Here is a 23,847-nt window from a genome sequence, read left to right as displayed (position 1 = left end):
AGTCCTCATAATCCATAATGGTTCACTTCAGTGCAACAGGAATTGCGCAACTCATTTAAACAGGATTGTTCTTCAGGTAGCAAGAGCGTAACCCCACAGTGGAAGTGATTCATTGTTGTTAGGCTTTGTTACAGCAATAGTGAGCAATACCATCATGCACATGACAATTTCACTATGTGGTTTTTGTCATTTAAATAGGTACTAATGGCAGCCGCTACTTCTGTAATTCAACATGACTGTTTAGTGTTTTATGAGACATGTGAAAGTTTAAATGTAAACTGTTATGATAGAAATTTGAATTTGATCTAGAGAACTATAGTTTGTCAAGACACTTTAAACGCTGACACCATATTATAGTTTTACCTGAAAGTTTAAACACATTGTTGCTCACCGATGAATCCTCTGCAGTAAATGGGTGCTGTCAGAATGAGTACAAACAGCTGATGAAAACATAATATTGATGAATAATCCACACAACTCCAGTTCATCGGTTCACTCCAAAAATACAATTTTTTGTATCATTTAGTCAGTCACCCTCAAGTTTTACCAAACCTGTATGAGTTTCTTTCTTTTGTTTAACACAAAAGAAGATATTTTGAAGAATGCTGGTAACCAAACAGTTGCTGTAGCCTTTGACTCCCATAGTATAGAAAAAATACAATGGAAGTCAGTGGGAAAACAAACAAACCAAACTAAAGAATTTTTATTTTTGGGTTTACTATACCTTTAATGTCTTGTGAAGTGAAATGCTGTGTGCTTGTAATATACAAATACATAATTAAATTAATATTTTACATGGTTAATTGATGGACTGTAATGCAATGTGGATTAATTGTAGACAGCTGTTTGGACTCTAATTCTGATGGCACCCATTCACTGCTGAGGATCCAGTGGTGAGCAAGTTTTGTAATGCTAAATCTGTTCCGATCAAGAAATGAACTCCTCTAGATCTTGGATATTCTGAGGGTGTATACATTTTTAGCACATTTTCATTATTTGATGAAGTACTCCTTCAAAGCCTTGAAGTTTTAATTCTATAAAGAAAGAAAGAAAGAAAGAAAGATTTATATATAATATAAATGTATATATTTATATATAATTAGTGCTGTCAAACGATTAATCGCGATTAATCGCATCCAAAATAAAAGTTTTTGTTTACAGAATACATGTGTGTGTGTACTGTGTATATTTATTATGTATATATAAATACACACACATGCATATATATATTTAAGAAAAATATGTCTATAAATAATATATAAATGTATATAAATATATAAATATTTTTATATGAAAAATATTTATATATAATATAAATTATATGAATATAAATATATACATGTAAACACATGTAAATATTTTCAATATATATACTGTATGTATGTGTCTTTATATATACATAATAAATATACACAGTACACACATATTTTGATATTTTGGATGCGATTAAAGGCGATTAAGTGTCAAAATTAGCACGTTAACGCAGGCAATACATTTTTTCAGTTTAACGCGTTAAAAATATTAAAGCTGCCTTAAAACTGTGCATACATGTAATATATTTTATATAAGTCACATTTAAGAACATGACTCTGAAATAGTTTTCAAAACTGTCCTGGAGCAGCCGAGCACTGTCACCCTCATCTAACACACCTGATTCAACTCGTCAGCGCATAGACTTTAAGACCTGAAGTTTGTCAGAAAAGGTAAAATGAGTTGAGATTGATATGATGCGTGTCAGATCCGCGTCACCTTCAGCAGCGGCCGCTCTTAAAGAAATAACAACCAAAATAACCTAATGCTGCTGTGATGTCTATTAATCAAATGGAAAAAGAAAAAAAGAGGAAAAAAGAACTTTTATAGCTTTAAGGATTCATCTATATTTAATTTAGAATTTAGTGTTTGATAACTTCAATTTCAATTTCTGTATATTTCAGCTGAAGGAATCAATTTTATAGAGAAATCAGTATTGGTATCAGTCTTTAGTCATAAAAAAAGATGCCAAATATTACAAAATATACTGTCTTTATGTTGTTTGTACATTAATTTGAAGATCGAATGTGAAATTATTGCAATATAAAAGTTTATTTAAAAACTTTAATGTTAGGTGGGATTAATCGCGATTCATTTCAGAAAAATTTGCAATTAATTTGTTTTTTTTTGTTTTTTTTCATCAATTGACAGCACTAATATAAAAATTTATATATATCTTAGGGCTTGAATGTATGAACTTTTGGAAAAAAAAATGTAGTCAATGTAACAGTATGAATTTCATTTTGAGCAGTTTGAACACTACAAACAACGGCAACAAGCCCTTTGTCTCCTGTTTACACTTCAAGGGTATGTGAGTGGTATCCTCTCCCACATTCATCTGAGCTCGGCTCAAAGTCACAGCATGAGACCTCGGAGCAGATAAGTGTGAGTTCACAATGTATTCATATTCCTTCAGTACCTGACACCTCTCTGTGTCTCATTTACACCCTCTGAAGATATTTGCAGGACCATTTACATCAAGTACTCACGCTGGTTGGGAAGTGTATTCTGATCTCTAACATTTGATTGCTATGTACATATAATTTAGTAGTACATAGTGTGTGTAAAGAAAGCGATGTTTGTTCTCATAACCACATATTTAATTTAGTCTTTTAATTATTTTTAATCAAAATCAAAACCAAATCAGCATATTAGAGTTTTATGAAAGGATCATGTGACACTGAAGATTGAAGTAATGGCTGCCGATTCAGCTTTGCCATCCTACGGATAAATTACATTTTGAAATGTGTGTGTATATATATATATACACATTAAAATAGAAATTATTTTTAAGTTATATTTCACGATATTATAATTTGTATAGTATTTTTGTTTGAATAAATGCAGCCTTGTTGAGCACAAAAGACAAAAAAAATCTTACCGACTCCAAACTTTTGAATGATATAATAGCTTACACTGTTGCTTAACTGAGCTCAAAAATACAATTAGGGAACAATATCCATTTTCATTGTGTTATTTATTTGATATTTAAGAGAAACACACGATTGTGTAAATAAACAACTTTCACATATTACACTTGAAGCAGGAAAAAAGAATAAAAACAGAGAACTTGCATAGTTGTGTTGGGAAAGCAGCTTTGGAAATGTATTTTGCCCTTTAAATGTATTTTTACATGATGCAAATAAACACTGAAGGAGAAACTGTATAAAAGTGCTGCTTGAATTTGATCAAAAGGCAAAACAATAGTGAAGACAGATAAAACGATCAAGCGGTACATCCTTCTTGCCTGAGGCATCAAACCAGAACAGTTAAAACTGTTTAAAAAAAAAAAAAAAGAACTGTTAAAACAAACAGCATTTAAAAAAAAAAAAGATAACTTCCACAAGAAGCATATTTGTAACAAAGACAGTATTGTTTACCCCGTGAGAAGCACACACTGTCAGTAAAAGATTAAAAAATAAACATAACCAAGCTATGGCTCCACAAAATGGGCTGGGCTTCTATACTTTCATCCGTGTATGCGCTAAACCCGTCTTAAGAAACCAGGAAGATTTTCCCTGGATGTAGGAAACCATTTTCACACAAGCCTAATAATCTTATCTTGCCAATTTGCAAGACAATCCCCAGCTAAGGTTTATCAGGAGAACAGGCTGAATAATTGTAAGAGTGATGTTGATTTCATGTCACAGGCACCTAAGAAGGAGACATCTCACACATTGGCTTTAGTTTGGGCTGTTGCATATGAAAGAGTCAGTCTAAGTATCGCCTGACACAAAAGAGATAAGACAGATACCCGCTCTTGTTCCCTCGACCATCAGAGACATCTCCACGTGAGCACCATTCAAGCTTTGAATAGGCAGCTATCCAGCTCATGCAAATTCATTCATTTACATATGGTGGGTGCTCTTTGTGAACAATAAATGATTTAAGGAGTAGTTTTCTCTAATCTTTCTTCATAATGCGTGTATAAATCTTACAGCAAGTGTTACTCATACAGCTTGTGCGATTAAAATGCTCCGTAAACTTTGTGTCGAGTAACACAACAGCTCTCAAATGTCACTCGAACATTTCCTGGGAAGTTTCCCACAGATCAAACAACTCCGCCCATAGAATAAAGCTAAATGACCGTAGGTAAACACATTGTCCAAAATAAATTAATATCTCATGTAAACAGTCCACACATTTTGACCCACAGGGTCAGATGAAGCAGAAGAACTTCTTCCAGCTGCACTTGGAAAAAGCTTTAGCTCGTCTGTCCGACAGTCTCAGTTTTTTGGCCTTCCTGGCCTTGTGTTTAATAGCCGCGAATATTGCCGAGTCGAAGGCCTCCTTTAGGTTCTTCTGGGTCAGGGCCGAACACTCCACGTACTCGGCGGCCCTGATCTTCTCGGCGAGGCTCCGTGCCCGTGAGCTGAACACGGGTTTGACCTTGTACCTGTCCAAGTCTATGAGAACGTTAACGTCCAATAGAAGGTCCGACTGAGTTCCGACTAAAATGATGGGGGAGGATGGGTTGCACGCACGAATCTCAGGGATCCATTTCTTGGTTATGTTCTGGAACGACGTGGGGTTAACCACACTGAAGCAGAGAAGGAAGACATCCGTGTGTGCGTAAGACAGAGATCTGAATTCATCAAATTCTTCCTGCAAGTCAAAGACAAAGACAGATAAGAACACTAGACAAAGTTAACAAACTTCTGTTTAACAGAATTTACACTTTACAAACTTAAATGTCACTTCACAGATTTATTTAACAGAATATAAACTTTTTTTCACTGTTTACGCTACAAACTTTTAAGCAATGTTTTCAGTTTACCAACCTTTTAAAGGTTCTTTACAAACTTTTTAAAAAAAGTTACATTTACAAATCTTTCTGAACAGTTTATACTTTACAAAAAACTTGTTTACAACTGACAAACTTTTAAACAAAGTTCACATACTTTATCCACTCTCAACTCACAAGAAATTTCTACAGCTAATGTGAAATATTTGATTAAATTTATCACAAATGAACAAAATACCTGTCCAGCTGTATCCATCAACTGAATCCGCACAGGGGTCCCATCCACCTGAACTTGTCCTGCATAAGCATAATGTAAAGACTCTTTAAGTTTTCATCCTCATAATTCATCTAATTACTTTAATTTAACCATCAGAGTTTAGAAGGGGTCAAAGATCATCCGCTTACCCGAGAAGACGTCAAAAGCCGTCTGTTTGTAATCCGTAGGGTATCCATTGGTTGTGTAGCTGACTATCATACTAGTCTTCCCGACCGCACCATCCCCAACCAGCATACAGCTGATCCCGGGCTCCAGCGCGTCGTCCTGCTCTAAACACACGGACGGAACTCTTGACTCGTGGTAAAAGTAATCCATTTGAGGTGGCATGTCCAACAATTAAAGCCAAGAAGAATTGTCTTCAGGAAAACTTTGTAAACTCCACAGTATTGGGTGGTGTCTTTGTTGAGACTGATGAGTGACTCATTACTTTCTCAGCTCAAAAGCTGACTCTCTCTGATCTGTGACGGATCTCTCTGTGCCTTTTCTATCAGCGATTCGGAGAGGCTTGACTTTGCATAGCCACGCCCACCGCAGTCCCGGGCCTCAATGGAAAGAACAAATCTTTGGTTTGAACACAGATAAGCTATTTAACGATTCGTTAACGATTCTCAAATGAAACAAAGTGCATGCCTTTTCTAAACGGTTAAATGAAATGCATTTTATTACTATGCAATTTAATAGACCCTTTAAATATTAAATGTAGGCTACTAAATGCAGAATACAGTAGTGTCCTGAGGCGTTTTATCCTGTTTTCACAGAGTCATCATCTTTAAGAGGAAAAACTGGAATTACACAGCCCTGGTCGACTGACTAGTTAAACATGAGCCGTGTACAAATGTTAAAAATAAAGTCTGCATTTTCATGTTTGTTTTTACTCTTTTTAGACCTTTGTCTTTGCATCTGGATTTAAAATATTAGACTGCCATGATTGAGTAATTATTTTTAAATGTAGCACAAAAATAACCATTACAAATTAAGCATAATTCGCTTGCATGATATTCAATCCTTAACTAAACAGTGCCACTACGTGGACAGATAAAGAACAACAGTGAAGTTTTGTCATGTAATCACATGATACTCATCAGCTGACCAAGACAGCCATGCACACAACACAACTCGGTCTCTTAGTTCTGTCTTTATTCATACATAAAATATAACTTAAAGCTCAGTTTCGTTTTATTTTGTATCTGTTTTAGTTCCAGTCTATATTAATTAGCACATAGCGGAGGCATTGCCAGTAAATGAGCTTTTGAACGGGATATTTAGCTCACATGCTAGCGTGTAATGGATGGGAACAGCTGCTAGAGATACTGTGCATCTTTACGTGCAATGTGAACACAGCTTCAGTGTTTGTTGTACATACTGTAGTTTTGTGAATAATTGATAATTTGCAATGGCGTCTATTCTGGATCAATATGAAGATTCTCAGAACATCCGTCAACACAGCCGTGTGTCAGCGGCCAACATCGGGATTACTCATTCAGGTACAAACCTCTGCATTGCAAATATTATGATTTTGTAATTTGGGGTGACTGTGGTACTTTACGTGATTTTTTCCGTTCAAAGGGTTTGTGAATGTAAGGTTGGAGGAAGAGAAACCTATTTTCAACAAGCAGCGCATCGATTTCTCACCTCCTGAAAAAATCAACCACTTATCGGTGTGCAACAACCAGTTATGCATGAGTCTGGGGAAAGACACCCTGCTGAGGTAAAGCTGCCATTTCTCAACTCTATGTTATCAACAACTGTTTAATTGGGATATTTTGCAGCTGTTGCGTTTTGCATTGATTAGTTTATGTACATGCAATTAGTGATTAATGTGTATTTTATTGTCTGAATATTGAAAGGCAGTGAGGATGTGGACCATTAAAGACAATTGTCTTTGAAATGCAAATTTAATCTGGTCACAGGCTGTTAAAGTGGGATAAAAATAACTTAATCTGCCTTTTATTTGTGTTCTTGTGAAAAAGCAATTGCTAATTACGATTATTTGTTACAATTCCATTAAAATATGTATAGCATGAATTCCTGTAAACTGACCTGAAAGATTTACAGAGCAGTTTAAAGTGTTGTAGCCTAATATGTTGACATGCATATTATGTTTCAGAATTGATCTTGGAAAACCTGATCAGCCAAATCAGATTGAACTGGGAAGAAAGGATGATAGCAAAGTGTACAAACTTTTTCTAGATCCTACAGGTAATCATGTGTCGTTGTTTACACCTTGAGGATTTAAATGCATTTGGATCATCTATTAGATGTCATTAGACAGACACATACGTGGTTTGATTAGATTTCCATTGAAATTAGTATGATAAAAGAAGCTTCCCAAAGTAGTTTAACAGAACTGGGAAATTCAATTAGGAAAATGTATATTTTCAATGCTTGGAAGCTAGTACAATGGATAAACGCATGAAATGTAATCTGTTTTTAATATGATTTATATCATGTAATGCTCTACAATGCATCCCATTAAGAGAAACCAATTCTCTGTTTAAGCCTGGTATTATGATCTGTTTTGTGTGATCCATTCACAAATGGTCAGGTGAGACGCGGCATTGTTTACATCTGATAACAATGTGCATTTGTCGTACAAACACTGTTTAAGCTTTGCAAAAATATAAATTTTTGTGTTTTCCATTAACCTTTTAAACTTGTCAGCTGGCATATGATTTATTTATTTTTTTTTACAATGATTTTCCCCCCTTTTGTCTGTTTTCTTTTTGTGTAACAGTATACCACAAATTAATCAGTTTAATAATTTTTTACTCGGTATGCTATTATTTAATGTTTTAATAACAAATAATTTTAAATAATTTTAACATAAATATGAAATAAAAAAATATAAAGAAATTCAATGAGAAGTGCAAATTTATAAATGTAAATATAAAATTGTAATTTTAAAGTTTTTGTTTTTGTTTAAAGCTGTAACCAGCAAAGTTTAATATCTCTTTTTGGCACATTGTTTGATTGACAGATGAGTAGGATCATCAAATTTTTTAACTGTTTTGCTTGGATTAAATGCCTGACATTGCAAGATTATCTTGTGGTAGTAAATAGCACAAACTGTACAGTAGTCTTTTGCCATGTATGCCACAATTTGAATGCTTAATAATATTAAATAATTTAGAAATTAGTATTTAAATAACACACACACACACACACACACATATATATATATATATATATATATATATATATATATAGTGTGTGTATGTATAGAGAGAGAGAGAGCTGTAAAAGTTAAATAAAAATACATTTAAAATGGTTAACAGCAAAGTTAAAAAATTGTCTTCACACAGTGGTTAGTTGACAAGTCATTAGGCTCATGAGAAGGATTAGCTTTTACAATGCGACATGGTCATTTTGAACCCCATTTACACCCATGTGTAGCATTGACTGAAGATGGATCTTATACCAGGTGTAAATTGGATCAAAAGCTCAGGCCTGGCATTTTTAAACTTGCTATTTAGTGTTGAACTGCTTAAATTTATTTGCTTTTTAATGGAATCTGTAAAATGACCTTATCGATTGTTTTACAGGGTCACATTTAGTCATCAGCCTCACCACAAACGAATGTGTATACCTAAACCGAAACACTCAAAAGGTCCGAAGTCTGTCACGATGGAGAGGCCACCTGATTGATAGCATAGGATGGAACAAATTAATCGGCTCTGAGACCAACACTGGGCCGATTCTGGTCGGCACCAGCCAGGGAATCATCTTTGAAGCGGAGATCTCTGCCTCAGAGGGCAGTCTGTTCAACACTAACCCAGACCAGTACTTCAGACAGGTTCATTCCCTGGAGGAGGATGGTAAGCCAGCTCCGGTTTGTTGCCTCGAGGTGGAACGTGGCTTGGAATCCAAGTACTTCATTGTTGCGACCACACGGAAACGCCTGTTCCAGTTTGTAGGAAAGCTGGCAGAGGGATCCGAGCAGCAGGGGCTCAGCTCCATCTTTGCCCAGAACCAGGATCTCCTACCCAGCTTCCAGGAATTTCCAGTCAACATGGGCTACAGTGAGATCACATTCTATACATCAAAGCTGCGCAGTTCCCCGAAGACCTTTGCATGGATGATGGGAAATGGGGTTTTGTATGGACAGCTGGACTATGTGCGGCCCGACTCCCTACTCAGTGATGTTCAAGTGTGGGAATACACCTCAGACATCGATTTAAACTCCATCAAGCCCATCTCTATAGTACTCACCCAGTTTCACTTCCTGCTCCTGCTCCCAGACCGCGTCAAGAGTATTTGCACTCTGAATGGACAGGTAGTGCACGAAGAAAAGTTTTTTCCGGAAAAGTTCGGCAGTCTAAAAAAGATGATCAAAGATCCAATCACTGGGCTCGTGTGGATCTACACCGAGAAAGCTGTGTTTCGCTACCACATCCAGAGGGAGGCACGGGATGTTTGGCAGATGTACATGAACATGAATAAATTTGACCTGGCTAAAGAGTACTGCAAAGACAGACCAGAATGCCTAGACATGGTGCTGGCCAAAGAGGCGGAGCACTGCTTCCAAAACAAGCGCTACCTGGAGAGCGCCAAATGCTATGCTCTCACTCAGAATTACTTTGAGGAGATCGTGCTGAAGTTCATCGAGGCCAAGCAGGAGGAGGCCTTGAAAGAGTTTCTGATTAAGAAACTGACCAACCTCAAGCCCACCGAGAAGACTCAGATCACCCTGCTGGTCACCTGGCTGACAGAACTCTATCTGAACCGGCTCGGTCAACTGGAGGCCGATGACGGCAAGCAACACCTCTTTCTGGAGACCCGTGAAGAGTTCCGCACCTTTCTTAAAATCTCCAAACATAAAGACTGCTTCTACAACAATCGCAACACCATCTACGACCTGCTCGCTAGTCACGGCGACGTGGACAACATGGTGTATTTCTCAGTCATCATGCAAGATTATGAGCGTGTCATATCTCATTACTGCCAGCATGATGACTACAGTGCAGCCTTAGATGTTCTCTCCAAACACTGTGATGACAAGCTCTTCTACAAGTTCTCCCCGGTCCTCATGCAGCACATCCCCAAAAAGGTGGTCGATGCATGGATTCAAATGGGAAATCGGTTGGATCCGAAGAATCTGATCCCAGCGCTGGTGAACTACAGCCAGATGGGCAGCATGCAGCAGATAAACGAGACCATCCGGTACATGGAGTTTTGTGTGTATGAGCTGGATGTCAAAGATGAAGCCATTCACAATTACTTACTGTCGCTTTATGCCAAACACAAGCCAGACGCTCTGTTGTGGTACCTCGAACAAGCAGGAACGCACGTCTCTGACATCCACTACGACTTGAAATATGCCTTGCGCCTTTGTGCCGAACATGGTTACCTGCAGGCCTGCGTCTTGGTTTATAAGATTATGGAGCTGTATGAGGAAGCTGTGGATCTAGCTTTGCAAGTATGCGTGCTTTTATACTTTTTACATTTCTCTTTTAATATTCCGTCATTAATTACTCACCCTCGTGTTGTTCCAAACCCGCAAGACCTTAAGATATTTTTGATGAAATCCGAGAGATTTCTGACCCTGGATAGACAACAAGGCTACTGACACATTCAAGGCTCAGAAAGATAGTAAGGACATCATTAAAATAGTCCATGTGACATCAGTGTTTCAACCGTAATGTTATGAAGATACGAGAATACCATTTGAGTGTGAAGAAAACAAAAATAATGACTTTATTCAACAATTTCATCAAAAATATCTTAATTTGTGTTCTGAAGGTCTTGAGGGTTTGGAACGACATGAGGGCGAGTAATTAATGACAGAACTTTCATTTTAGGTGAACTATCCCTTTAAAACGGTCTGTATTGGTATAATTATACATTTACATTTTTCTAAAATAATGCCTATATTTATTCCTTTAGGTGGATGTAGATTTGGCCAAGTCTTGCGCCGACCTTCCAGAGGATGACGAGGAGTTGAGGAAGAAGCTGTGGCTGAAGATCGCTCGTCATGTGGTTCAGGAGGAGAAAGATGTCAAGAAGGCCATGAACTGTCTGTCCAGTTGCAACCTTCTTAAGATTGAGGATATCTTGCCTTTCTTTCCAGATTTTGTTACGATAGACCACTTCAAGGAGGCAATTTGTAACTCCCTGGAAGAGTACAACCACCACATCGAGGAGCTGAAGCAAGAAATGGAGGAGGCCACAGAAAGTGCCAAACGCATCCGTGAAGACATCCAGGAGATGAGGAACAAGTACGGAGTGGTTGAGTCTCAGGAAAAATGTGCCACTTGCGAATTCCCCTTGCTCAACAGACCTTTCTATCTCTTCCTGTGTGGACACATGTTCCATTATGATTGCCTCTTACAGGAAGTCATCCCTCACCTCTCTGCCTATAAGCAGACTAAATTAGAGGAGCTTCAGAAGAAGCTGGCAGCGACCACGCAGACCACCAAATCCAGGCACAGGCCCAAAGAGGAGGATACGGTCAGCTTAGGTAAGGGCCAAGGAAGCAGAGAGCAGATCAAGTCTGACATTGATGACATCATAGCGTGTGAGTGTGTCTACTGTGGTGAGCTGATGATCAAATCCATTGACAAGCCTTTCATAGATCCACAGAAGTTTGATCAAGAGATGTCCAGCTGGCTCTGAAGGACACATTTCTCCATGAGTTCATTTGAGGGCTGCACAATAAATATATATTATACATTGTACATATCCTGACAAATTAACCATTTGTGCATTGTGAAAGTTGCAATTTGTTTAGAATGTTACATGCTACATGCTGAATTAATGAGTATTAACAGATATGTACTGTGCAAATGGCCTTCTTTGATTTTATGTTGCTTCCTTAGATCACTGGTCACTTCAAAATTTAACATGCACTTGTTTTCATTTTGCATTATGAGTAATGTGAATAATATCTTTTTTAATGTATGCAGCAAAAAATAATAAATGATTGCTATTTGACCAGACTTTGTGTTGTGATACATTGTTATGGGACAAAGGCGTAAAGGGATTACTCCTAATGTAAAGACATTTTATGGAAATTGTTTTCATTTTATAAAAAAAAAAAACAGTTACATTTTTATGAAATCAGTAAGAAATGTACACTATACACAATTTTGCATTTAAGCACAATTTTAAGTTATTGGTGTTATTTACTTGATAAGTTAAATGACCTCTGTTCATTAGTGTTTATTTTTAACAATTGTATACTAAATAAATAAATAACCAGAGATATGGCCAAGGGTTTATACATATCACTATAACACAGAGATAAAGGAAAATATATAAAATGAGAAAATAAAAAGCAAAAACTAAATGAATGTTATATAGATCACTTAATACAATAGTCCTTCATATATAGCCAAATAGCCAAAAATTTTTTTATATATATATATATATATATAAACACCAAAATGTGAGCATTTCCAGTTTTAGTAGGTTTTTTTTTTTTTTGTTACAGTTAATAGATAGATAGATAGACATATAGATGATAGACAGACAGACAAAATTGGGTAAGAAAAATTGGGTTAATTTCAATACCTTACAAATAGCAAAATAATTAAGTTGCATAGAAAATAAAAATTTTCATATTGCATTAGTGCTATTTGTGTATTACAAGACTGTGACAAATTCTACGTCAAGTCCCAATCACGCGATATTTTGAGGCTACATTCGGAAAGTGTTACGTCATAAGACCTTCGGCAACGTTCGGTTTTTCTAGGCGCAATCAGTAGAACTCCGATAGCCATTACTCTCTCCTCCAATATAACCCACTTAATTTATAATGGGTCGCATTCTCACCACTATCTTTTTTAAATGAAACTACTCTTTTCTTTTTGCTACTAGTACTTTATTATGATACGTCCCTAAATGCTTATAAGATTGCAGCCTTCGCTCTATAATTGATTGGTACGCCTGTTCCCCACTCTGTCCTCGCCATGGCGCCGTGTCCCTGCTCTCTCAGTTACTGAAAGTGGCCGCCTCTCTGCTGCTACCGACTCACGGTCTCTCTCCTCGCTCACAACCGCCATTTTGGAGACAGAGAGCTGCGAGTCGGCTGCAACAGAGACAGAGCAAAAACGGCGGACACGGGGGACAAGGTGAGCTAGCGTTTATGAGGAACATGGTGGGGAGCAATGGGGGAAGATGGCCGGGAGGGAGAAAGAATTAGAATATGGGAATCGCAGATCTGCTGGCCTCCTCGACTCCCGCAGTGCATATAGACATGAGACGGGACAGATGGTGCTTGACCTCACGTGGAACAAGGCCATGGAACGTTACGAATTATTTTAAATCTTATCTCCCTACATTTCATTTGACAAAGAGGTGGTGGCCTTAAAGAGACAGAACCCATTTAAAATATTCAAAATGATCAAGAACTTGCCATGATACTAAACCTTTGCTAAAAAGTCACCTCTGCACGATTATTATTCAAAATAGCAGCCAGCTAAACTTCATAGCCATGTTTTAAAAAAAAATCTCATAAAGCTCGTTTTTAGTGGTCGTGGCTCAAGTTTACCTTACATTGTCGCGCTGCTAACTAGCAACATATACAGTAACCCTGGATTTAGATTAACAAGCAGCACTAGCTGCTGAGACGCTTAACGTTAGCGTTAGCTAAACCTAGCCAGCTTAGTGTGCTAGCTAAGCTAAGTCGGAAATAAAACATTAGCCTGTCGATAGTATTCTGTGAACTAACAGTAGTTTTACCCGGATTTCATAATAAGTCTTAAGACACCTTGCGCCGCTGTACATTTCCTCTTTATATAAAAGGATACGCTCGTAGTGTGCGTTAGGTTTATAAATTGCGTTGTCTTGTATGAAGAAACCAAAATTGACGAGTATTTGTCAGGAACGCATAAGTCTATTGATTTTATAATATTAGTTTCCCGGACATTAATGCCAAATGAGTAGCCAAACTATTGAAACGAGTAACTCATAGGCTAGCCATTGCTCTGTTGGTTACATTGCATCCAGGAAATGGTTAAATGGGGCACTAGTGGTGTGAGTGCATTAGTTATGTTTACAAAAACTCTCAAAAACCTGTGCACATGCACCAGTATTATTTGAGGTGGAGTATCATGTTTGCTTTAGATTTGCAGTGGGTTGAATTACTACAAACAGATGTAAATCCTTCTCTAATGGTGCATTTTCAATAAAACTGCCTATTTTTATATAAATAATACTTATATTTTGAGCGTTCACTAGTAGTTTTTAAAGTGGATGTGAAAAGGAAATTCACCCTATTTTCTGTTTTATAAATTTTATGAACAATTCATCAATTCAACAGTTCATTAGTTCAGTATTCCACATTTTAATAGTCAAAAATCCATCCATGCGCTTCACGTTTTTATTTTTTTTAAGTCACAGGGAAGTAGCAATAGATTTGTTGCTACATTTTCTCAACATTAAAGACCCCAGGAAATGATGCCACAAAAAGATGATTTGCTACTTGGTACTTATTACAAGTATTTTTGGAGGGTGTGGATATTCTCATTCTAGCGAGCATTTGGTTTGAACAAAAATCTGCAGTGCAAGATGAGTTATCAATACCTTTTGATAAAATGTCAAGTAAATCTGGCTGTTTTTCTGTAATACTTGTAAGGCAAGTTTTTTTGTGGTCAGTAGGATTTTTTTTAGTTTTATCAAACAAGGATGATTAATGTGACTAAAAGTAACAGTAAAGACTTGTTACAAAGTGTATCTCATTTTACACAAAAATATTAAACAGCACAACTATTTTTAATATTGACAATGATAAATGTTTCTTGAGCAGCAAATCAGCATATTAGAATGATTTCTGAAGAATCATGTGACACTGAAGACTTGAGTAATGATGCTGAAAATTCAGCTTTGCCATCACAGGGATAAATTACATTGTAAAATCTATTAAATAAAAAAAAATGTTATTTAAAATTGTAATAACATTTCACAATATTACTGTTTTTACTGTATTTTTATCAAATAAATGCAGCCGTTGTTGTTAGCATAAGAGACTTTTTTAAAAAACATACATTTTTCTTTTTTTACCGGTCCCAGACTTTAATAAGAAAAATGTACTTTTCTTTGAGTCTTTGAACAGATGCAAATCTAAAAAGTCCAATTATAAGTTCAGGCAAAGTCATTCACAAGTTTGTCCAGCTGATTCTGAACCTCGCAAGGCTGTTTATCAAGTTGATTAGCGCCTCTGTTGCCCTACAGAGGGCACATCCTGCTACAACAATGGAATAAATTAAGTATTACATTTCAGTACGCTGTCAATAAACCTGTCAGCTGTGTTAATCTAAATCCACTTCATTATCATTCAGCTACTTCCAGTATGCCATGTGCAAATATATTTTATTAATTTATTTCTCATTTTTATTCGCAATTTGTTATTGTCATTAAGTTCTGAATATTTATATGCAATATTCTTATTCTACATGTGCAGTAAATCTTACAGTGATCTATATAAGAGCAGACAGGTTCATCAGTGAATAAATCAATATCACATCCTTTTCTGTTTCAGATTAATCATTTCTGGGACACTGAATGTTGAAATTGTGAAATATGAAGTTTCGCTCTCCAAAGGTACTGTACTGTTCTTTGACCACAGTTTTATTACCTTGATTCAAAGCATTCAGATGCTCTTCATAATCTCATTTAGAGTTAACCGTCAAACACTTTCCATATTGTATTTGCAGTGATCGCCCTTTCGGGCTCTTAACCTCTACCTATGGCCTCGGAGCAGGATGGCGTGGGAGACTCCACATGCTCAAAGTTGGCCAAACCACTTCACCTGCAGTACCTTGAGCGATCCCTCCGCCTAGACACTTTTCTAAGGCAGACTGCTGCTGTTTTTAACCAGAACATTTCCAGGTAAATTGTTGTGTAGTTCCTTTTTGGCCTTTTATCGTTTGAGTCACTGCATGACTACCTTGCTTTTACAAAAGACTATAATGTCTTAACCCAGTTTGTGATTTTCAGCTCTTTTGTTGTTTTTGAATGATTCTCCATTCCCCATAGTTCCAAAATCCAAAAGATAATTTTGGGAAATAATGCACTGCAGCTTGATTGTAAGGCATGTGGTGGGTTGTTTATGGTTGTGTTTGTGTGTGCTTCTCTATATCAGCGATGACAGCGATGATGGTTTGGGCGAGGGGTCTTCTCTGGCCCCGTCTAACCCACTGCTGGCAGTGAAAAATGATCACATCAACCCTGAGAATGAGAGCAAGGACTCCTGCAGAGATAGAGAGGCGGAGTGTGGCACTCTCAATGGGGCTGTGCTGCAAGGTACAAGACATCAAATAAAAAATAGCCATGCTATATAACATAAGAATGTAATTTTCTGTATATATTGCGCTGACCAGTTGTCGTGGACTTCTGCTGGCATCTAATGCCATGAATGTAGTACATTTTGCCTTATTGATATGACAGTATTTAGCTGGTCATGTGATTTCAACATGGCGGCCTTTATTAGGCCTTCCAATGTTTATATGATTTTAAACATATTTTTCAAAAGTACTCTTCATTTATTTAGGGGTAGAAGCTAACCCCAAATTGTCATCCACAGAACACAAAGCTGACAAGGCCAGCCTGTATAACTTCTCAAAACTGAAGAAAAGCAGGAAATGGCTAAAGGTAATGTATAGATACAACGCTACAGTAATTCTGGGAAAACCTTTATCTAAATCCAATCCCTGCTTTAAAGAAGCCTGTTTCTGCCTCGAGTAAAAATAAAACCAGTTATTGCTATATAAATATAAAATTTAAAATAGTAAATAAAGGCAATTCACAAAATATGAACTAACAGTTAGAAGAAATATAGTCCCAGTTTTGATATGAAAAGTCAAAATTGTGAGAAATAAAGTGGCAGTAATAGTGAAAGTAAAGTCGCAATTAAAAGAAGTATACTCGCAATATTGAGATACAAACTCTAAAAGGACATGGTGATGGAAAAAAATTGTTGCAATTATGACAAAATGCAAATACATTTCAGTAATAAGATATGAAATTACAGTTGTTTTTGCTCTGAAGAGGAAACATGTTTATCCATACTACTATTTGAACTGGCAAAAAAGTCATTCATTGGTAATTGTGCCTCTCATATATGTCTGTGTCTAAGCATTCTGATGTTTGGGAGATTGTTTGTGAATTTCAGGGCATCTTGCTGAGCGATGACACCACAGATTCCGATACTGACTCGGATGATTCTGACTTCACAATGACACAGGAAGAGCTCCAGGACATGCTGCGCCTGCACAAGTTCACCAAACTCCACCAGAGCAAGTTCCACTCTGACAGAGAAGTACGGCACACTTGCTGAGTCTGGGATAGTTTCCCCCGCATAAATAGCTTCATGGAAACAGTTGGTAATGTGTGTTTGTGTTCACAGCTGCAGCACTATCAACACTACAGCACTGGCCTCCTGTCCACTCACGACCCATTCTACGAGCAGCAGCGCCACCTACTGGGCCTCAAGAAAAAGAAAATCAAGGAAGAGAAGAAATGTAAGGGTAAGCCTACAGAACAAAAGAGGATGACAGCTGTTTTCTGGTCATTTGAATACTCATCCTTCTTCTGTTTTCATAGCCAAGTTAAAAAAGATGAAAAAGAAGAAGAAACGAGGAGAGGAGTTCTCCATGGAGGGACGGCCACACGTTTCTAAAATTTTTGCCAAGTTTTCTCACGATGCACCTCTTCCCATGATCAAAAAGAAGCACTTAACCATCGAGCAGCTCAATGCTCGTAGGAGAAAGGTCTGGCTCACGATTGCCAAAAAAGAAATCCCAAAGGTACAACCATTTTCTTGGGAATCCCATTGAGCTTTGTGACACACACAATATCTATTTCTTCTGTTCCCGCTTTAATCTATGCTTTCATTGTCTCGTTTCAGGCATATAAACAGAAAGTCTCGGCAAGGAACTTTGTTTTAACCAATGCCAGAAAGGTAAGAGATGTTTATTTTTTATATAACCTACCACTGGGGTTTGAGAGAAATCTCTTATGCTCACCAAGGATGTATTTATTTGGAAAAAAAGTCAAATAATGTAATTCTATTTTCAGCAATCTTCAGTGTCACATGATCCTTCATCAATCATTCTCATATTCTAATTTGGTGCTCTAGAAACGTTTCTTATCATCAACAGTTGTTCGACTTAATATTTTTGAAGAAATATTTTTCAGTTTTATTTAATGAATATAAACGTATAAGATACATATAAAGGATGTAAGTATAGTACACACAAAGTATAAACAGAATTGATTTGAAATAGAAATCTTTTGTAACATTATAAATGTCTTTGCTGACACTTTCGATCAATTTAGTGCATCCCTGCTGAATAAAAGAATAAACATCTTGCAGACCCTAAACATTTGAATGTCACAACATTTGAAGGTCAAAATTCTGAGACAACACAGCCATTAAAAATGCATGTGTACACTTGTCCAGTTGGCCCACCAGTGTATGCGGGAGGTCCGGAGGGCTGCGATCCAAGCGCAGAAGAACTGCAAAGAGACTTTGCCGCGAGCACGCCGCCTCACCAAAGAAATGCTGCTGTACTGGAAGAAGTACGAGAAGGTGGAGAAGGAGCACCGCAAACGTGCTGAGAAAGAAGCTCTTGAGCAACGCAAACTGGATGAGGAGATGCGGGAGGTATCAAAATATATGCACTAGAAATGATATTTCACTGAGACTCGCTACCTAAAAACATTGTCCTGACAGTTCTTCCTTTGTGTCCTATTAGGCTAAGCGTCAGCAGAGGAAGCTTAACTTCCTGATCACCCAGACAGAGCTGTATGCTCACTTCATGGGGGGCAAGCAGAACGCTGGGGGAGACGGCACACAGGAGGAGATCCTGCGCAAGCTTGAGGACAACACCTCCCAACGGCAGATCGACATCGGTGGAGGGGTTATGGTCAATGTCGGCCAGGAAGACTATGGTAAGATCTTATTCTGACCCTGATAGATCTTATCAAAATGCGGATTACAATCATATGCATTTTAGAGTCATTTTTATGCTGTCCTTTTGCAGATAGTGAATATTACAAGTCTCAGGCCCTTAAAAATGCAAAAGAGGCATACCAGATTCACCAGGCCAGAGTAAGTGGCAATCTGATTTGCATTATACATGTTTATTTTATTGAATTTCTGCTGGAAATGATTACATTGTCCCTCTTTTTGTTGTATAGACTAGGTTGTTTGATGAGGAAGCAAAGGACAGTCGCAGTGCCTCTGTGCATGCGGCTAGTGTGTCTGGCTCTGGCTTTGGCGAGAGCTACAGTTTATCAAACCCGTCTATTCAAGCAGGTGAAGACATCCCCCAGCCCACCATATTCAATGGGAAACTTAAAGGCTACCAGCTCAAAGGCATGAACTGGCTGGCCAATCTTTATGAACAGGTGATTTTTGATGTTCTCTTATGTTTATTTCTATATATATATATATATATATATAAGCGTTCAAAAGTTTGGGTAATTCCGATTTTTTTTAAAGGAATTGATACTTTTATTCATCAAAGATGCATTAAATTGATCAAAAGTGACACATTCATGATGTTGGAAACGCTTTCATTTGAATTTTCTAATCATCAGAGAATCTTGAAAAAATATATATCATATGCAGCATGACTCTTTTCAACTTTGATAATATAAAATAAATATTTCTTGACTAAATCAGCATATTAGAATGTTTTCTGAAGGATTGTGTGACATTGCAGACTGGACTAATGATGCTGAAAATTCAGCTTTGCCATCACAGGAATCAATTATATTAAAATAGAAAATGTTTAATTTAAATTGTAATTGTATTTGACAATATTACTGTTGTTACAGTATTTTTGATCAAATAAATGCAGCCTTGGTGAGCACACAAACAAATTTTACAGACCCCCAAACTTTTGAACAGTAGTGTATATCGCATTTTTCCATCATGTCTGTGATCTTTAGATGATTCATGTCTGTTTGTCTCTCATAGGGCATTAATGGCATTCTGGCAGATGAGATGGGGCTTGGAAAGACAGTGCAGAGTATCGCTTTACTGGCTCATCTGGCAGAGGTAAGGACTGATGTTCCAAGAAAATGAAGTAGTTACACACTGAAAATCTTGGGATTCACCCTAACTTTTAATAATACTATTTTAGTATTATTAATACATTTACAGTTCCATAAACAACAAATAGTAATACTACTATTATGACTACAACTACTAATAAATAAATCTCAATTTTAGTTTTCTTATAGCATTTAAGAGCAAATACACGCATATGCTCTCTCCATCCATATTGTATCATCTTCAAGCCAACAGATTTCACTTGAAAGATACTGTATTTCCCAATCTCCAGGCTCTCAGGTCGAAAATCTGGAAAAGGTTTATTTTTTGGGAATGAGACACCAGAATTTTAAAAGAAAATAATTATCCGTTCTGCTTTCCTGTGCTATCATATTCTTTTCTCCCAAACAAACCCCTGACACCACAAATCAGTTATTTGGCATCAGTTCGAACCCTCCAGCTGTCTCTGCTGCTCTCCTTGACTTCCAGGGCTTGCGAAAAGAGGAGGATACAGAGTTTTGGTATTTGATATGAAAGTGTAGCACTGTGGGCCCATAGGAAGCCATGGTAGCATGTTACCTCGTTCTTCAGTTGTTTCCTGTTTTGACCCCTCTCTCCTCTCTCTTTCTTTCCCACCATCTCCGTCCCCTTCCCCCTCCGCTGTCTGCACCTGTTTGGCTTATTTTGTGTTCGTGTGCTCTATCTGACAGAGGGAAAACATCTGGGGACCCTTCTTGATCATCTCCCCAGCCTCAACACTCAACAACTGGCATCAGGAGTTCTCCCGCTTTGTCCCCAAATTCAAGGTGAGTGTGGCAGCTGTGCAGGGAAACACCTGCAGCCGTGGAATCCTTTTTACCGCGCTCTCTCTCTTGCTCTCTTTCAGTGTCCCTCACTGTCTCAAACTTTTTATAAACCCATTGAACTACGTCTATTTTCAGAACAATGGAAAATGTGTTTTTTCTTAGCCTTTGCATATTTTTGCTGTAAGGAAACGCATGACAGATTACTGCACTTCTCGTCTGATTTTTGTAATCCTTAGGGGGCAGTGTTGTATCATTTATAGCGTGTTCCACTAATATCAGCATCCTAAATATTCATTTCCTGCCAGTCAGACTAAATCTCACAAATCATCTGTATCTGAAATCCCAGCCAGAAAAACTTTAGGAATATGGGAGGGCTGAGCAATAATTATTTCTTTTTGTTGGCCTGGTAAGGCCAGTAGTTCGGATTAATACTTGCCCTGCCAATGTTTTTACTGGCCCTGACACAATTTTATTTTTAGCAACACATTTTTGTGTGTCAGAAGGAAGAAATATGTTTTTCATGAAACACTAGTTTTCTTTATATTAAAAACAAGATACAAAAAGTAATTTATCACGTTTTTAATTTGTGTAATAACTGGAAATTATAGAGGTGCAATGTCAATGAAAGCTATAAATTCTAACACATACTTTTACTTTCTCATTCTTGCCTGGCTTAATCAGTCTATCCTTATTGTAGAGGCCTAATTAATTCATGTAATCATGTGAAGTTAAGATTATGAAAAGTATATACTTATATTTGAAAGTTTTTTTTCTTTATTTGATTTCATCAGGCTTTCATCAGTTTTGTCTCATTCTGTCTTGCAGGTGTTACCATACTGGGGGAATCCTCACGATCGTAAAGTTATTAGAAAATTTTGGAGCCAGGTAAACATTTCATAAGAATATTGCTCTATACTGGGGGAATTCTCACGATCATAAAGTTAATAGAAAATTTTGGAGCCAGGTAAACATTTTATAAGAATATTGCTCTAAAACATAGAACTTCAAGCCTGCTCCTTGGGACCCACTGTCCTACAGAGTTCAGTTCTAACCCTAATCAAACACACCTGAACCACCTAATCAAGGTGTCTTCAGGATCACTTGAAAAGTCACATGCCAGGACTTTACAGGATAGTGGGTCCCCAGGAGCAGGGTTGAAGACCTATGCTCTAAAATATTAGAGTAATTGAAATCTACTACTTGAACCATGTTTTATTTTTTTGGCTTCTGTAGAAAACCCTGTATACCCAGAACGCACCGTTTCATGTGGTCATCACCAGTTATCAGCTGGTGGTGCAGGATGTGAAGTATTTCCAGAGGGTGAAATGGCAGTATATGGTTCTGGACGAGGCCCAGGCACTGAAAAGCAGCACCAGGTATTTAGCACTCAATTAGTACTTTTTAAATGTAAAATAGCAGTTTTTAGAATGTATACATGTAGCACTATATGTAAATAAATTTTGGAATAACAAGATGATTGACAGCAAAGCATATGGGATTATTACATACAAACTAGTCTTGAAAAAACAATAAATACACAAAATGAAATATGCTTAACATAAAAGAAAAACTGAAAAGAAAAAAAAAAATCCCCATACAAATAGAATTTCACCCCTTAAAGCTATAAACTTTGTTTTACATAGTATTTACTTAAGTAGTTTTGGAACTGACACGATCACTGCCACACTGCTGATAATCTTAAAATGGCCTAGTATAGCCAGTTAATCACTGTATTTTCTTGCAAATATAGCTGCAAAGTCTGGTTGTCTCACTGATATGCATCCTTAGTTGAACCTTTCAACAAGGGAAAAAGATCTTATAAAAAGCTCCAGATGCTCCAGGGAGTCTCCAGTTCCCGTCTTCGTAGTCAGTGACACTATGTCTGGACTGGAACCCTTCAGAGAATGAGGGCCTCTCGAGCTCTGAGTGTGAGTTTGTGCCTCTCTGGAGATGACAGCACATGTGCCAGCAACTTCTGTTGTGGTGGAACATGATTTATTGCCCAATCAGAGTCTCGACAGGCCGTCAGAGTGGCTTTCATGAGCTTTTAAGTCTCCAAAGTCCCCATAATCAATGAAAGACTTTACCGAGTCTGAGAAGTGAGCTCTGAAGAGAATACCTGTATGACGTGACGTGACAATTTGTGCTCTGCATTTATCCCATCCAAAGTACACACACGCAGCCGTGAACACACACAGCCATTTTTTTGTTGCTCAAGGGCACCTCAGTCGTGGTATTGAAGGTAGAGAGAGCGCTGGTTATACACTCCCCCCACCTACAATCCCTGCCGGACTGACCTTTGGGTTACGAGTCTGACTCTCTAACCATTAGGCCACGAATTCAGAGTTCAGCGTTGAGTGTTGATGTCATGTCGAGAGTTGTATCCTCCGTTAACCTCAGCTTGCTGCTTGCTTGGGAGGTCTTAGTAGCTGTGTCTGGGTATTCTTGGCAGTGTCCGATGGAAGATTCTCCTTCAGTTCCAGTGCAGGAACCGCCTTCTGCTAACAGGGACGCCAATCCAGAACACAATGGCAGAAGTGAGTGTATTCATGTGAACCTTGTTTGAGAGTCCACGTGTGCGAGTGAAAAACCTGACGTTGTTGTTCTTCCTCTCAGTTGTGGGCCCTGCTTCATTTCATCATGCCCACTCTATTTGACTCTCATGAAGAGTTCAATGAGTGGTTCTCCAAGGACATCGAGAGTCATGCTGAAAACAAATCTGCTATTGATGAAAGTCAGTCAACTCTTGTGTTTATTTCCTTTAAGTTGTTGTTTACTGCTCATTTGATCTCCAAGTAGGCTACAATATATATTAGTGTAAATTATTTTTAAAAAGTTTGTCAAGACAAATATGGATGTTGATGTGAGAAAGACAGTATAGAAAGTCTGAAGTAGATTTTAAAGCTTGAAGGTTTTCAGTTTGAAGTAGTTTTAAAAGTCATCCTCATCTATTCTTCATCTAGTCATTTTGATAGCATATTTTAGCATGTTG

The 23,847-nt window shown here is 37.5% G+C and overlaps 3 protein-coding genes across 5 annotated transcripts in view; 2 read left to right on the top strand and 1 right to left on the bottom strand.

The window, feature by feature from the left end:
* Positions 1–3,008: 3,008 nt before the first annotated feature.
* Positions 3,009–5,632, bottom strand: rhov (ras homolog family member V). Its single transcript, XM_058756381.1, has 3 exons — positions 5,180–5,632; positions 5,013–5,071; positions 3,009–4,635 (listed from the first exon to the last, which is right to left on the bottom strand). The coding sequence occupies exons 1-3, from the start codon at positions 5,376–5,378 to the stop codon at positions 4,189–4,191; spliced, it is 705 nt and encodes a 234-aa protein (XP_058612364.1). The 5' UTR covers positions 5,379–5,632; the 3' UTR covers positions 3,009–4,188.
* Positions 5,633–6,110: 478 nt separating this feature from the next.
* Positions 6,111–11,980, top strand: vps18 (VPS18 core subunit of CORVET and HOPS complexes). Its single transcript, XM_058756380.1, has 5 exons — positions 6,111–6,535; positions 6,618–6,759; positions 7,159–7,250; positions 8,594–10,467; positions 10,935–11,980. Exons 1-5 carry the CDS (start codon positions 6,445–6,447, stop codon positions 11,661–11,663), a joined length of 2,928 nt encoding a protein of 975 aa, XP_058612363.1. The 5' UTR covers positions 6,111–6,444; the 3' UTR covers positions 11,664–11,980.
* A 976-nt stretch (positions 11,981–12,956) lies between these two features.
* ino80 (INO80 complex ATPase subunit) overlaps positions 12,957–23,847 on the top strand; it is a 46,132-nt gene continuing 35,241 nt past the window's right edge. Inside the window, exons 1-19 of one of the 3 annotated variants that reach the window (XM_058755195.1) lie at positions 12,957–13,120; positions 15,529–15,590; positions 15,704–15,878; positions 16,132–16,292; positions 16,573–16,640; positions 17,161–17,307; positions 17,395–17,515; positions 17,592–17,794; positions 17,896–17,949; positions 18,451–18,654; positions 18,746–18,941; positions 19,034–19,101; positions 19,191–19,400; positions 19,975–20,055; positions 20,760–20,855; positions 21,681–21,740; positions 22,089–22,231; positions 23,308–23,392; positions 23,472–23,589. In XM_058755195.1, coding sequence (XP_058611178.1) covers positions 15,736–15,878; positions 16,132–16,292; positions 16,573–16,640; positions 17,161–17,307; positions 17,395–17,515; positions 17,592–17,794; positions 17,896–17,949; positions 18,451–18,654; positions 18,746–18,941; positions 19,034–19,101; positions 19,191–19,400; positions 19,975–20,055; positions 20,760–20,855; positions 21,681–21,740; positions 22,089–22,231; positions 23,308–23,392; positions 23,472–23,589 — 2,158 coding nt within the window. In that variant the 5' untranslated portion in view covers positions 12,957–13,120; positions 15,529–15,590; positions 15,704–15,735. The remainder of the gene's footprint in view (positions 13,121–15,528; positions 15,591–15,703; positions 15,879–16,131; positions 16,293–16,572; positions 16,641–17,160; positions 17,308–17,394; positions 17,516–17,591; positions 17,795–17,895; positions 17,950–18,450; positions 18,655–18,745; positions 18,942–19,033; positions 19,102–19,190; positions 19,401–19,974; positions 20,056–20,759; positions 20,856–21,680; positions 21,741–22,088; positions 22,232–23,307; positions 23,393–23,471; positions 23,590–23,847) is intronic. The other 2 variants (XM_058755196.1, XM_058755194.1) reach the window with 2 other exon arrangements.

The sequence above is a fragment of the Onychostoma macrolepis genome, chromosome 20 (assembly GCF_012432095.1).
Source record: "Onychostoma macrolepis isolate SWU-2019 chromosome 20, ASM1243209v1, whole genome shotgun sequence".
Taxonomy (NCBI): domain Eukaryota; kingdom Metazoa; phylum Chordata; class Actinopteri; order Cypriniformes; family Cyprinidae; genus Onychostoma; species Onychostoma macrolepis.
The sequence above is the reverse complement of the archived record's forward strand: the minus strand, read 5'-3'. Positions and strand labels throughout refer to the sequence as shown.

Bases quoted from the DNA above. Each gene is read 5' to 3' on its own strand.
- vps18 (XM_058756380.1), top strand. From the start codon at position 6,445: ATGGCGTCTATTCTGGATCAATATGAAGATTCTCAGAACATCCGTCAA. The intron at 6,760-7,158 runs GTAAAGCTGCCA...ATTATGTTTCAG, and splicing joins GGGAAAGACACCCTGCTGAG to AATTGATCTTGGAAAACCTG. The intron at 7,251-8,593 runs GTAATCATGTGT...ATTGTTTTACAG, and splicing joins ACTTTTTCTAGATCCTACAG to GGTCACATTTAGTCATCAGC.
- rhov (XM_058756381.1), bottom strand. From the start codon at position 5,378: ATGCCACCTCAAATGGATTACTTTTACCACGAGTCAAGAGTTCCGTCC. The intron at 5,072-5,179 runs GTAAGCGGATGA...ATGCTTATGCAG, and splicing joins GGCTTTTGACGTCTTCTCGG to GACAAGTTCAGGTGGATGGG. The intron at 4,636-5,012 runs GTATTTTGTTCA...TTTGACTTGCAG, and splicing joins TGATGGATACAGCTGGACAG to GAAGAATTTGATGAATTCAG.